At 39.1% G+C, this 14,772-nt stretch overlaps 1 protein-coding gene across 1 annotated transcript; it reads left to right on the plus strand.

Moving 5' to 3' along the window:
- Nucleotides 1-13,591, plus strand: LOC140153026 (mitochondrial import inner membrane translocase subunit Tim9-like). The gene is made up of 4 exons (XM_072175616.1): nucleotides 1-146; nucleotides 9,964-10,049; nucleotides 10,722-10,817; nucleotides 11,340-13,591. The coding sequence occupies exons 2-4, from the start codon at nucleotides 9,999-10,001 to the stop codon at nucleotides 11,466-11,468; spliced, it is 276 nt and encodes a 91-aa protein (XP_072031717.1). The 5' UTR covers nucleotides 1-146; nucleotides 9,964-9,998; the 3' UTR covers nucleotides 11,469-13,591.
- Nucleotides 13,592-14,772: the final 1,181 nt, after the last annotated feature.

The following is a 14,772-nucleotide window of genomic DNA, read 5'->3' on the forward strand; positions in this document are numbered from 1 at the left end:
TTATCTGCTCTTTTAGTACTGGTGTATAGTGAAACCCGTGTTTTTGCATGCAGCAACTTCAGTAAGCTTAAAATTTCTTGCAGTTGCAGCTGTGATCGTGAGTGGTGTGGCAAATATTTTACCAGGAGAAAGTATTTTACCAAAACGTACGTATCTGATAATCCTATTAGCGAAGAAACTTTGTTTAGCGATTGCTACATGTGTATGTGTGAAGTTGAACACTCACTGCATGCCATTGACGGTAGTAGAATTCAACAGTCATGGTCACATCTTGCACTTATTGTCCACTTTCCCTATTCACTGCCCACACAACCCCTCAATAGGCCCGTGACCTCTGCTGGTGCCCACACAGTTTAGGTATAGGACTTCCACTAGTTAGCATCACTGTGCCAAAAATAAGCAGCCGATTATTTTGGTAGGCGCTCACATGTTTAATTATATTATTATCTGATTGTGGTTCAAATTTCATTCGAAAATGTAGAAAGGAAAGCTGCAACTGGTACATTTTTGCAACTCAATTCTATACTTTTCCGAAGCAGAGGTCCCTGTGTTATTTCAATACAAACAAAAATGCCAGTGACCATAGCATAGAATGGCTTATATTCAGGGGCATGCCCCGCCCAAACCCTTTGAGCTACACTCTTCGTAGGAGCTGTCAATCAAGATTTTCTAACATTCTCAATGGTGTCCAAATTTGATTGGCATACAAGACAGGGAAAAATGCGAACAGCCTCTTCCAAATAAGGGTTTCCAACCCAGTGTTTTCAGCTCCTTGGGCAAGTCCAGTGGGACCAGCCAGGGATTCTCAAGTGGGTATTATTGATTGGTTTGTGTGGTTAGTGAAGAGTGATCAGTTATAGAGCTTGCTGATTGGTTGAGCGTAAAGAAGTGGATAATGGCCCATTCATAAACCTAATTGGTGTAGTTTTTTACTAGGTTTAGCATTCACAAAGGTCGAGATGTATTTTATGTGGACCATAAATGCACTATGATGGACATGGGTGAAGTTGAACACTTGTATTCTGTCCACAGAGGAGCAGTGATGCCAACGCCGCGCCTTAGGCGCACAATTGGGCTACTTGGCGATCACTTGCCGCTACTCAAAAAAGCATGCCGCTACTTGTCTAAAATTGGGCTACTTTTGCCAGTCTCAGGCAGCGGCACTAATTTGATGTAATTTCCTTTCCATTTAGCCGATTTATGAAGGTTTTGAGTCTTTGAAGCTCCAAATTGAAATTACAATGGGTTTTGTGACCATTTATCGATCGGTCAGTAACTTCCCAGTAAGTACCGGAAGTTTCAAAGTCAAGTGCTTTTCCGCCCAATTGGGTGTTTTGCGTTCTAAATTCGGGTAAATCCGCCCAAATATCCGGTATTGGGCGCTTTTTTGGAAGCTTAAAAAATTGGGCTACTTGAGAATCCTTTACCGCGGCCTGGCGAGTCAATGCGCCGCGCCTTGACGCTGAAAAGTTTTGGCAACACTGCAGAGGAGTAAGATAAGACAGAGCGCGTACCACCAGTCAAAGTCTCCGCCTCATCCGATAATGAGGGCCGATTGTTCCATGAAATGCGACAGGCGAGACTGCTACGCAATTACCGTGTATTTTCATGGTCTATCGCGTAATCGCGAAAGCACGCAACGCTCTATCGCGTATACGCGAAGGCACGCAGCGCTGGCGGGATTGTTTGACACAGCACGCTCAAACAATCGGCCCTCATGAATATCGAGAACTGGTACCATACAATACGGGGACTTTGACTGGTGATGTACGCGCTCAGTCTTATCTTACTCCTCTGTGATTCTGTCGGTCCAACATCCGGGCTATCTCTAGTCTCGGGCCCAAACTGCATGTGACTCACGGTTTGTTGTGAACAACAGAAACCGGCTGTGAAGGAGGCTACATAGCGATGTTGCTGGAGTGACATTCAATTTCGGAAAAAACAACACTCGACCATGGAATTTAATTTTAAGTTTGTCAGTATATATAAACGGTAAATCATTCAAGTAAGTTTCTTCCACTCTGAAGACTTAGAAACGGTTGTTTGATTCCACTGACTATTTGCGATCGAAATTTACATAACACCAATGACAGAAATCATCAACAAAAATCGAATCAGGGACTTGTTTTCACTCGAACATCATCAACCGGAAGTGACGTGACACGGACCGACAGAATTGACCTTTTCGGTAAATCCCATAAGCATTTGCGAGTAGACCTAAGATGTCTTCATTTGACGTCAGCAAACGTGCGTGTCACGCTGATACACACATGTCGTCATCAGCGTTCGAAATAAGTGGTTGTCCGGGACAACCACAATGAACGTCGGACAACCCAAAATGCTGACGGCAGTTGTCCGAGGGACAACCATAAAAATGTGTACCAATGACTGTTACAGAGTAAGCTTACCATAAAATGCATTGCATAAATCTTGAAATGTTCAGAAGAAATCATGACTAAAAATGTTATTTTCCCATAAATTTGTAGCAAGTATTTTATAAACATCATGATAACCTTGGCCTTTACCAGGTGTGCAATATCAATCGGTGCACGGTACACAAGCTAGCTACCACATGGCCGGACCCTGGTAAAACCTGACCAGAGTGACCTGACCTCTGACACCAGTCTCTGACATCCACGGCTTTCAAGACCCCCTAAAGCTATACCCTGTCAGTGACATGCATAGTTTCAAAATGGGTATTTTGAAACTAATTATCCGGGGAAAACCCAATGAGCTCCAGTGTTCGATTTTCATCTATTTTTTTGTGTAGCAAAAATTGCTACTCACTTTCAGATTTGAGTAGCAATTCCAAAATTTTGAGTAGCAGTTTGTTTTCATCATATTTTATCGATTTTTTTGTATTTTCTTATCTTCTCACAGATTACTCAATCCCAGTACTCAATGCTTAAAAAATGTTATGCAACTGCAGTGTTGCAGACCGAATGTGGTTCAAAATTCGGCACCTAAACTTCCTAAGGGCTGTGCAATAATTATCAGCCCCCCGGGGGGGTAAAATTTCCGACCGGCTCGCCAAAAATCGCCCCCCCCCCTCTCGGCCCGCCAAAAATCGCTTGCCCCCCCCTCTCGGCCCGCCAAAAATTCTTTGCCCCCCCCTTGAACATGCCAAATTTATGGGATCCCAAATTCCAAAATTTAAATGGTCTAGATGTATGTTGCGAGCAGGAAAATTTGCATATTTAAGCGTTTCCGTACCGTTTTCCTAAGCCTTTTTAAAGCATTTTATTAAAAAGGTGCCCGTGAATGCGTGCCAAAAATCACTTGCCCCCCCTCTCGGCTTGCCAAAAAGTGCTTGCCACCCCCTTTGGGCTCGCCAAAAAATTTTTGCCCCCCCCCCCAATTTTACCCTCCCCCAGGGCTCATAATTATTGCACAGCCCCTAAGCTGATTATCGTGTGCCTTTCTAAAAGCAAATTTTCCTTCAGTAATCAAGAGAAGTCCTACATTTTTTAGTAGAGGAAACTCACTAATTTATTAGCTGAAGCATTAAAATAATGTGAGGAATCTATGAAATCCTAAAAATCTTGTATAATTTTGGAAGATTGTCACCAAGGACACACAATATTTCCATCTCACCACTGAACTATACACCATATAAACAGTGCTACTTCTATGACGTCATAAAATTAATATGCACGTTTTTAGTTATCTGGTAATACATGGAAGTTTGTAACATGGAAAAAAAATTTGCATACAAGGGAGGATACTGTATTTAGTTTAATGGCGTAAACATCACGATTTAGGGACTTTTGGGTCATATTTTTGTGGATTATTTTCTTGGAAATAGAATTTATGGAAACATTTTTGACTTCGACAAATGGCAACTTGCAAATGATGGTATATCAGCGTGGTTCACGATCGCAAGTAGGCATTTTTCCCCAATTTTTGGGGTCGCATTTTTGCTACTGGTCTGTGTAGTTGAGTAGCAGTTTGTAAAAAATGACTCGCATTTTGCGATGCGAATCCAGGTAAATCGAACACTGATAAGCTCATGAATAATTAATGAGATACTTTATCAATGGAGCTGTTTACGTCTTTTGACTTCTTGAAAAGAATGAATTCTGCCCGGGGGAATTCTGATGCTTTTACTTATGAATTTATTGATGATAAATAAATGATGAACATATGATATAACCTGTATTTTCTTGGATATATTTGATATTTTATAACAGCAACAAGGTGAGTTTGGGAAAGGTGTGTGACACTGACAGTATGTGAATACTGACGGCAGTGTATGTTTTTTAAAACTTGCAACTTAATTTTTTACAGCACAAAAAGTTCATATAAATTTCGGACAAGCAAAAATATTTTCGGACAACCAAATATCTTTTTGAGGTTGTCCGGCGGACAACCTCAAAAAAATTCTTAATTCGAACGCTGGTCGTCATACATCGTTCGTTACCTGCTGTACAATGCAAAACGGTGTTAGCACCACAGGGTCAGGGATCTAGGGCGCTTGCAAGAAAGGTTAAAAGGTTGATAGAAATGACCTGCATTGAGAGTCGGCCCGGGGGGCCACTCAAATATGAGAGTGTACGCATGCGTGACCAAATTTTTTTCGAACACCCCCTAAACAAGTTTTCCTCTGTGAGCAAAATGACCCCCTAAGCAAGTTTTTAGCGCGCTTTCCCAAAAAAATTGAACCCCTAAACAAGTTTTTGTCTAATTTTGACCCCCCTGAACAAGTTTTTGTCTAATTTTGACCCCCTAAACAAGTTTTTGTCTAAATTTGACCCATTTTACAAGTTTTGATGGATTTTGACAAATTAAACAATTTTTTGTAGGCCTACTAACTTGTCATTGAACACTAAAACTCTACCCGGATACACCCACCCCTCCTCGGTATACCATACCACTTTAAAAGATAAATAATGGCACAATGAATTCAGTGTGTAGGCCTACCATGAGGCCTTCATATTCGTAGCTTGAATCTGATTGGATTCTCGTGAAGTAGTTTTGTGAGAATATAAAATACCAATATACAGCGTAATTTATAACGTTAGCATTATTCACATCGTAATTGGTTCCGAATTAGGCACCTTAAGTTGATTATCGTGTCCCGATATCATGTGCCCTCACACGTGTGCCCTTTTCAAGCTTTCTACTGCAAATATAATTTCCTAAAGTAATCCAGAGAAGGGGAAACTCACAAATCTAACAACAGGAGTTGTAAATAATGTGAGGAATCTATAAAGGTCCTGAAAATCTTTTTGAAGTATTTTCGTCCCGGATTTTTGTCTCCCCGTTTGTCCTCTGAACTATACCCATCATAATTTTATATGACGTCATTAATTAATATGCACGTTTTTTAATCTAAACTGTATTTTACATAGAAGTACGAGGCCATGGTTAAATCACATGTAACACGTCATGAAATATATATGCATAACATAGTGACACTCTAGGTTTGGAGTAGCACTGGTTTCTGTGCTGTACTCTACCTGTATGATGATTTTCCAACTGTAGGATAGTAGCTGATAGTTCAGCACTGGTAGTTCCACAAGAGGGGCTATCAGATCTCAAAGCATCCAAGTAGCCCTTTCCTTAGGCAAGGCCTACCTGCTGAGCAGTGATGACAGATTCAATTTACACTGTATATTGCATGGTCTGTTGTCAAAATATGTATGGGAAAATTTTCAAAAAGCCTAACTTAATTTAAACACATGCACAGTGAAATTTGCACTCCACAAACTATGTTCATTAATTTTACATTGGGAGAAGAATTTTAGAAGTATTGAGATCTTTGGTGAAATTTAATTTGTATGAATGGAACTGTGATAGAGAAGTCAAGATATCCAGTAGTCAGAGACAAGGAGAAAGTTTTTATTAAAATGGGTAATAACTTAAGTTCAGGTAATTGAACAACAATTCAATAGCATTGCTGAGATTTTTGCTAGAGGGGTTAGCCTGTGTAGGGCGGGGGCCCAAATCCACCAAAAAGGGGTGGTATATGGGGGGGGTCGTGGTGCGGCGCCCTACTTCGACAAATAAGTCCTCTTTTCAGAGTAAAATTATCAAAGAAGGTACCAAGTAAAAAGAAGATTTCACAAAGGGACCACTTTTCATGCTAACTTGAGCTGTTCAAAATATCCAACAAAAGTACATTCTTAGATGAAGTAAGATGAAGTAGAAAATTCTGCACTTCTTCCTTGCATGTCATGTCATGTCATGTACAGGCCTGTTTGTGTAGATGTTACGCACTTTTTTGAGGGGGTAAAGAAATTAAATAATCATTAATTATTGTTTGCCTTAAGCATGTTAAGGGGGCTATCATTTTCTTCAGAAGGGTGGTCCCAATTTACAAAAAGTCGCCATCAATAAAATTGCAACCCCCCATTTTGTCAACAAAATTTTATGACCCCACCACCACTGATACACCTTGCCCCCTAAACAGGCTTTAAAATTGTATTGAAATCAGTCTTTTTCAATAAAATAAACATACTATCTGTGGTCATCTTGTGACTCCCTACATTTTGGTCATTAAAATGTTATGACCCCCCCCTCCCCAATTTTTCCTTTCAAAAATGTATGACCCACAATATAGTTGGGACATCCCTTCCGAAGAAAATGATAGCCCTTTAAGCTCCTTAAAATATTGTCATCCACAATCACCATCCTAGGATCTCACGAGTATAGTGATAAGATAAATCTCATGGAATTGCGCCTTAGTCTGTACAGATTCTCCCCTCTCTCTCTCTCCTTTTCTCTCTCCCGGGCTCTCTCCCTCTCATCCCCCTCTATCTTTTCCTCTCTCTCCCACATTTTTCTTTTTTGTTCCTCTACTAGCAGGTGGAGGGGGGATATGCAATTTTTGCCAGAGCCTCTGGAAGCTATGCCATTGTTCCACTTCCATTTTATTTCATTTTATAAAAGATGGCCATGCATGATGTAGTCTATAATGGTAGAGCAAATTAAAGCTAATTAAAAAAAACCCCAAAACTATACACTAGGCCTACTGCATTCAAATGAAAAGTCATACCAGATAATCAGAATCATGTACTAGTAATATCTTCTATTATATTCTATTGCATCACCATTTAAAGGAGTATTTCGTGATCCTAGCATCCTGACATTTTTCATTAGATATCCACCAAAAAAGCTCATTCCTAAAATTTCATTTGATTCAGACTTTGTGCTTGCAAGTTATGCACGATTATTGCAACAAAAAAAATCTGCAAGAAATATTTTGTACATAAACATTATGTAGCCAGGGGTTTCTAGTGGTATAAAAATCTCAATTTTTTTTGGAGAAAAGTTAGGAAATGAGGCTGTGGATCACGAAATGACATGCACTTTATAATATAGGCTACTGGTCAGACAATAGAGAAACCTGTGTGTGTTTGTGATTTTTGATAGATCTTTTTTGAATGATCAAAAGCTAAATAACATGAACTTTAAAACACATAATTTTACCAACATTGAAAGCAAATTATTTTGGTACTGAAAGTTCTACCATAGATTATCAAAAAACAGAATGTTTTTTGATAATCTATGGTTCTACTATAGGGTCTGGTTAGAAACTTTATGGGTCTAGCCTATGGTGTATTGTATTAATTAATGTTGCATACCAAACACAGTAGGTGATTTCCAGGCTCATGATATTTGGGTATGTGATAAGTGATTGACAAATTGCTTGGTGGGGAGTGTAAATCCTGCTGTTCTGAGGGGTAATAAAATGAACAGTGGAAATACTAGTTCCCTCGCTACGCTCGGTGCTCGCTCCGCTCGCTATTCGAGAGGCGTCGCGGTTTGTGGAACGGGGCTAGTTCTAGGTTTGGAGTATACATGCTGTAAACATTATACGAACGGGGAATTCCGGCAGTGGAATAAACTTTTTTCGGAATCGGAGTTTCAGCAGATTTGAAAAGCGGATTAAAATGGAACCCTAAATGCGTTACAAACGATTTTAAAACAACCCCTTTTCATGAAAATCACTGTTTTTTCCCCCTTAACGCGTCACGCGCGTAACGTGCCCAACCATTATATTTGAGTGGCCCCCCTGGGACAGTCCGTCAAGTGACGCCAGGGCCGTCAACTTTTTGGAATTGCTTGGCGTGAGACAGAGGCGTACCGGGATTTGCTGACTCCAATGTTCATTTTGACCCATGATGATTTGAGCCACGGTGCTCGAAAATGTGAAAAACTGGGGGGTAGGAACAACAAATTATTCATGACTATGCGTGAGATTTTACTCATTTTCATCTTTTTGAGTGAGATTTACTACCTATGCGTGAGATTATACATGTACTACCTTGGCGTGAGACCGTGAGAAAGTGACCCAATGCGTGAGACTCACGGCCAATGCGTGAGAGTTGACAGCCCTGGTGACGCTGGAGGACAAACAAACTATTTACCTCTGTGAACTGAATCTTTGGTGCGTCATTCAAACCCATGTTTTGTAAAGTTCTGTAAGGAATACTAGCACTCTGTGGGTGATATTTCATTTTCACATGCTCTAATATCGTTGTTGTGCCTCCAGGGCTAGTGACCCGTGGCGTACATGAAACCTGCCTATACGATGATTTTTATTTTTAGGTGGATCATCGTATAGGCAAATGACATAGAAAATACACGTCACCCAATTAGTTGTAGTAACTACAAATTTCGAACGTTTGAAGACTTGTTCTCAAGTTGTACCTCCGTAAGGTGCCTCCAGGGTTTTATTTTGGCAAGTTTGCATTAGTATATCTAGTAAAATACTCACTTTAGAAACCTGGATCACTGATGTATGTCATCTGTGATTGCTCAACTTATTCTACGTATCAGCTTTAGTCCAAAAAAATATTTTAAAAGATGATTTTTGAATGATTTTTATGAGCAGCGAAAAGTCCACTCCACGACTGTGTACTAGTGCTGTCGTCGGCACCGTTTTTTAATGTCGACATGTTGATATAATTCGTATATACGGTACCGACGTTGACAGTGTGTCGACATAAAAAACGTAATTTTTTTTTTTTAATTTTCAAAAAATATTTTTGGCCAGAAAAGCAAATTATAAGCCCAAAATGACTTGAATAATCAAGGTTAGAAACCAGAGAAATACTGCTACTCAAAAAAAAAAAAAAAACCAATTTTTTAATTACTTTTGCTTCTATTGAACAGCTAACAATGCATACTAATTCAATGTGTCCCTGACTGCTGTTCAATAGAAGCAAAGGTAATCAAAATATACAACTTTATCCAACTTTGTTTGAAAATTAAATTTTTTTTTATTTTTTTTTTAGAATTTTTTTTGACGTCGACATGTCAGGATATGTGCCGATGTCGACATAAGGCATGTCGACGACGGCACTACTGTGTACATGTGAATATGGTGATGAATGCACGCTAAATCGCGGCGGCACATACACATAGCTCCTTGGAACTCACGGTCGGAGCCGTGAGTTCAATTATTGGAACTACCCAATGCACCATGCAATTGAATAGCAGGTCTACCGGCACTGTACAGCAGTACTGGCTTTGGCTGGTTACCTACCTGTACCATACTCATCGATGTAATCAGCAATCTGAGCCTACAGAACGTGGCGAATATATCATGACATAGGGAATTGACGCACATTTTACAGTACAATCAGTTACCTAGAAAGGATAAAATTCAAATTGAGAAAATATTCTAGGTATGACTTGTTGTACTAAGTCAGCATGATGTCAAATGACAACATCTCAGGTCTACATGTACTCGCATTTGGGTCAAGTAAAAATTGATGGCACCGTTTGGTTATTGATGCCTGCTGTACAAATGAAAAAGACCAGCTATAAGAAATTCATCTTTCAAAAAGTGTGTTATTTATTTTTCAAGCCTTATTTTTTTGCATGTAATGTTTACACATGTTCCAACTTGCACCTAAATGGAATCGGCCAAATTTGTTGTCTTTGCAGGTCAACAGAGCAAAGTTTGAAGAAAAGTAACTATCTATGCTATGTCTTGTTTGGTTTATTATGTAGGTGTTTCAATTGGGATATAATTTGACAGAGAAAAAATGGCTGGCCAAATACCTGCAGGTGCGCAACAACAGATGGAAATTAAACAGGTGAGACACATGATGTTGCAACAATGATCTTCTCTCTCTCTGTATTCTCATTATAAATAGTTGCTCCCTTTTGTTTTCACCCACCATTCCATTCCATAGTACATTATATTTCCACAGGTTTTGGTTTTAAGTCATTGTGTGTTGTGCGTATTCCCTTCTCTCCCGCTTCCCTCTTTGCATCCCCACTTTACTGCTTCCCCTTTTGCAAAATTATTTTCAAAATGCATTGTAGTATGTTAGAGCTTTGTAAGCATTCTTGGATTTTCAAATGTAGTGTGCTAAGGTCACCTTATAGTAAGAATTCCAATTGAATGAACGCAGCTTTTAACAGCTGCACTCGATCCAACCGCGATCGTATATTGCGTATTTCAAACTACAATGCGACCGCACGACCTTGGATACAATGCTATCCAATCACGAGTGCGTTGGCATGGTTGGATTCACTTCCGCGTTACTCACGCACAGTCGCACACGCTGGCATGCATCGTGCAGTGTACGCAAAATTTGTCACGCTATTGAAAGCTGCGTTCATTCAATTGGAATTCCCACTATAGTTACTCATTGACTTGTATTGGTATGCATTCTGTATTGAAACAATTTGTCAACAGTATTTTCAGTATAATAACCTAATGAACACTTAAATTTGTATCTGTTTCTTTTTCCTCTCTCTAGTTCAAAGACTTTTTATCATCATATAATAAGCTAACTGGAGAATGTTTCACAGCCTGTATAAATGATTTTACAGATAGAAAACTCTCTGATACAGAGGTAAGTCTCATGGTCATATCATCAAAGCTGATGGTGATGGTTATCGGCTGTGCCAATATCTGATCCAATGCATCAGTCAAGGTAGACATAATACTACCAGTAGCATAAATATCACTGGTGATCAAATGCCTGCATTTCAGTGATGGCTGTGGACTGACGCCTGAAAGTTACCTTGAAGTCAATAGTAATTTGATGATAGCGACTTCTGATCACTTTTCCAATAAAACAACGGATGAAGATGCAAAAATGTCTCTTAGAAATCGTTTTATTAATCATTGAATGGTGAGAACATAGCAGTCATTTGAAGTGTGAAAATATGACCAAGGTTAATTCTGATAGTAATATTCCAAAAGACAAGAGTTGGAAGGTTCAAATTCAATAGTTTAATAATGTAAAGGATCTTTTGGACTTACTTGCATTGTGTAACAAATGAATGTCCAGAAAGGAATACAATATATCTAAAAAATCGTCCAAATAATTCAAAATAATGTTTATTTTGACTTTTTGCTTTTCCTCCAACAGACAACCTGCACTGTTAAATGTATGGACAAGTTTCTGAAGATGACACAGAGGGTATCACAACGCTTCCAAGAGTTTCAAATGCAGCAAAATGAAGGACTTGTAGCTGCACAATCTAAAGCATTAAGATAGCAGTCACATAAATCATAGGAACTAACTCATATTTTAATCAATGACAATGGGTGATTCCAGTTGAAATCCATACACCCCTGAAAGACATGACCTTAATGTCCCAAACACAGGTAGAAGGGTGTAGATTTCATATGGAGTCAAATGTTTCATATGTGGAAGACTAAGGTCATGCATGGGTCTTCCATGGGGGTGTATAGATTTCAACAGGAATAGCCTAATTCCAAGCACGGAGTGTGTGAAGAGTTACTTTGAGAAGTGATATGCAATCTCTCTCATGTAATCATCAAGAAAGGATTGGGAAGAAATGCTTCACCACAAGTTTCTCCTGCTACCAATAACCGCATCATGCTGCATCATATCTTCCAGAAGGAGGCTAGCGTCGCTGGATAACTTGTGTAAAAGTGCTAGAACTAGAATTAAAGTTAGCCGAATTTTCAATGTTGCAGGATGTATCTCTATCATGCATCAGGCCTGAGACAGGCAAGATCCAATTAATGATGAAGTCCCATTTTGAGTGGATTGTGGTCTAGTGACTGGTCTTAATACATGTAACTGTGACATTTGCAAGTATATAGTAAATGTCTAATTCTTTTATTTCATTTTCCTCCCTGATGTGGCAGTGACATCAGTGCACATTTCATTGGGTGCAGCTTCAAATCGCTAGTGGTCGCTTAAAGCGCTGGCGTACACACGCAGGGCGCTTTGACGATGCATGCATGAAACAGCTGCTTCAACGTGTTGGTGTCACTGCCTCACCAGGGTGAAAAATGGTATAGGGTAGGAGGAGTGCTCAACAGGGGGTATGCAGGCCAAATCTAGCCTGCCAACCACTGATATTTGGCCTATGATCAACAATAAGGAAACCGTAAGAAATTTGGGTGTATTAAACCCTCATGCATGTATGTTTGAAATGTGTTTGTGGCCCTTGAACAAAAACAGTTGAGAACCCCTGTTATATGAACTGAATGGAGACATTTCGGTTTCATTACCCTACTTTGTGCAACAATGATAACAAAAATTGAGGATGCTAGTTCTAAAAGGGGGTTAAGTCACATTTAGTGAATCTCCCTATTCATGATTTTTTGACTCAACCTCCTTTTGTGGCTTATCATCAATTCTGAACAAAATGAGATGGTGAGCCCAGAATTCCCCAGAATCTACATGTATGTCTGTGTATTGGACAAAAAATATAGCACAGTGGCTACTGTTTGTCCACTCTGAAGTACAAAGTGGCAACGGGCTCGTATACAGCGCGTTAACAGTGCGCAGTGCTGCGTCTCTGCTGCAGGTATGCCTGCCTTCAAAGTCGGCACAATGTATGCGTCCGCGTCGGTACTTTGTACTTCAGAGTAGACTGACTGTATGTAAGGACTGTAGGCTTTGCAATGCAGTTGTTCTGCAGTTGAAAAAGAATCAGAAAATTTGGGTATTAAAAAACAAACAAATTGAACAGGCTTCAAAAAGAAAATTACTGAAATCACAAGCTCTTGAAATACTTTGACAGCAAATGTATGCAGGGGCTTAGCTAGCCACCCATCTTGCCGTCATTTTAGACGGTCAGTTTGCTCCTGGGACGGACAAAATTAATGCCTTTGACAGATGCTATATCATAAATTGTATGTTTTGAAAAGCTAATTGCCCTTCTTAGTAGACCCAATTTGTAGAACAAGGCCATATCAGCACATATTTGAACTCTTTGAACACCCAATGGGCTATAGATGTTTGGTCAATATTTTAAAGGTCAAATTAGGACAGGCAAATTTATTCAAATGACGGGCAACCCTCAATTTCTAGCTAAGACCCTGAATGTATGATGTAAATCTCTATGTACATGTTGAGGGCTCATCGCAACAAAGGCTCCATTAGCTCCTTTAGGTAATGTGTAAATAGCATTACCCTGGGGAGTTATGGAGATGAGCCTTTGTTGCATTAGGCCTGTTTCAGACCATAATTAAACTAATTACAGCATGAAAATTGCAAGCATTTGCCCTGGTATGCTCATATTGTGTGATGACTGTAATTTTACCTCGCCTGTCTGTATGTGCATCATGTGACCAACAAAAAATATGTCAACATATGTGAGACAATAAAGATGAGATTGCATTCTGTGTAAGGAACTTAAATTTGTGTAATTGTTTTGATAAATTTTGACACATTTGCATATCAGTTTTCCCCACCATTCTTGTTTCTTTGTAGAACATCAACTCGTACCAGATACTGCACATGTATTTTGGGGGGAAATTGTCTATTCAGGAAATTTTCTCAGACGATTATCATGTGCAAAGTATTGGAAAAAGTAATTTTGAGGATTTTTTTGGGCCATGTAGGATTTTTGACTACACCAAGGGATATCTGCAGATACTTCTATACTGCATATAGTCTATCTCGTCTCAAGTTGAGAGGAACGCCATCTTGGATTTTGCAATAGCAGATTCTAATCAGTGTGTTTTCGCAGTTGCGTCGCCAGAGTATTGACAAATCACACTTCTACGCATGTGTATACTCCCTGTGGGATTAGGCTGGCGCAGGCAATTTCGAAACTGCCACTGTGAAATCCAACATGTCGTTACTCTCAACTTGAGACGAGGCAGAGCATAGTGGGATTTAAATTAAAATTTGTTCATAGCTAATTTCAGAACCACAAATTTAAATGCCAGTGAAAATATTTGAAACCGCTAATAAAAGAAACTGAAAAATAATTGTTCAGAACAGTTAAAATCAATGTCACTAAAAATATTCCTTCTACAGTATTTTATGAACCTTGCAGTAACTTGTTCTGAGGATCACTTGAAATTTGCTTAACTTCCCATAACTTAACTGCCAATGGAAATATTTAATTCACTACCTTATTCAATAAAGAAAACCGAAGACATTTCTAGAAATCATTGCATTTATATTTATTGCTTCTTAATACAATGATGTTTAACATTGTTCACATTAATGTAAACAGAAAATGTTGAGTAAATAACAGAAACAACTAGAAACGTCACGGTTTTAACAGAAACAAAAAATCCAATGAAATCCAACAAACAGGGACAAAAATAATGACTAAGTTAATATCCATGTCATAAAACCAAAAAAGCTAGGCTTTGAACATTGTCAAGTATCATTCACAAATGTTTGTCCTCTTGCTCTACCCTTGGCCAAACCCTAACATTTACCCTTATATTAACCTTTACCTTGACCCAAACCCTACACCATTACAAATGAAACAGAACAGTACAAGGTATAATTGTAAGAATGCACTGAAGGGGCTTACAGGTGCAATGTCAAATTGACATCTATGGACTTCAAATGCCTTCCC

This window comes from Amphiura filiformis, chromosome 5 (genome assembly GCF_039555335.1).
Source record: "Amphiura filiformis chromosome 5, Afil_fr2py, whole genome shotgun sequence".
In the NCBI taxonomy this organism is placed as follows: Eukaryota; Metazoa; Echinodermata; class Ophiuroidea; order Amphilepidida; family Amphiuridae; genus Amphiura; species Amphiura filiformis.

What these genes read in the sequence shown, in the direction of transcription:
- LOC140153026 (XM_072175616.1), top strand. Translation starts at nt 9,999, where the DNA reads ATGGCTGGCCAAATACCTGCAGGTGCGCAACAACAGATGGAAATTAAA. An exon ending in AACAGATGGAAATTAAACAG is followed by an intron (nt 10,050 to 10,721) that starts GTGAGACACATG and finishes TCCTCTCTCTAG; the next exon opens with TTCAAAGACTTTTTATCATC. An exon ending in GAAAACTCTCTGATACAGAG is followed by an intron (nt 10,818 to 11,339) that starts GTAAGTCTCATG and finishes TTCCTCCAACAG; the next exon opens with ACAACCTGCACTGTTAAATG.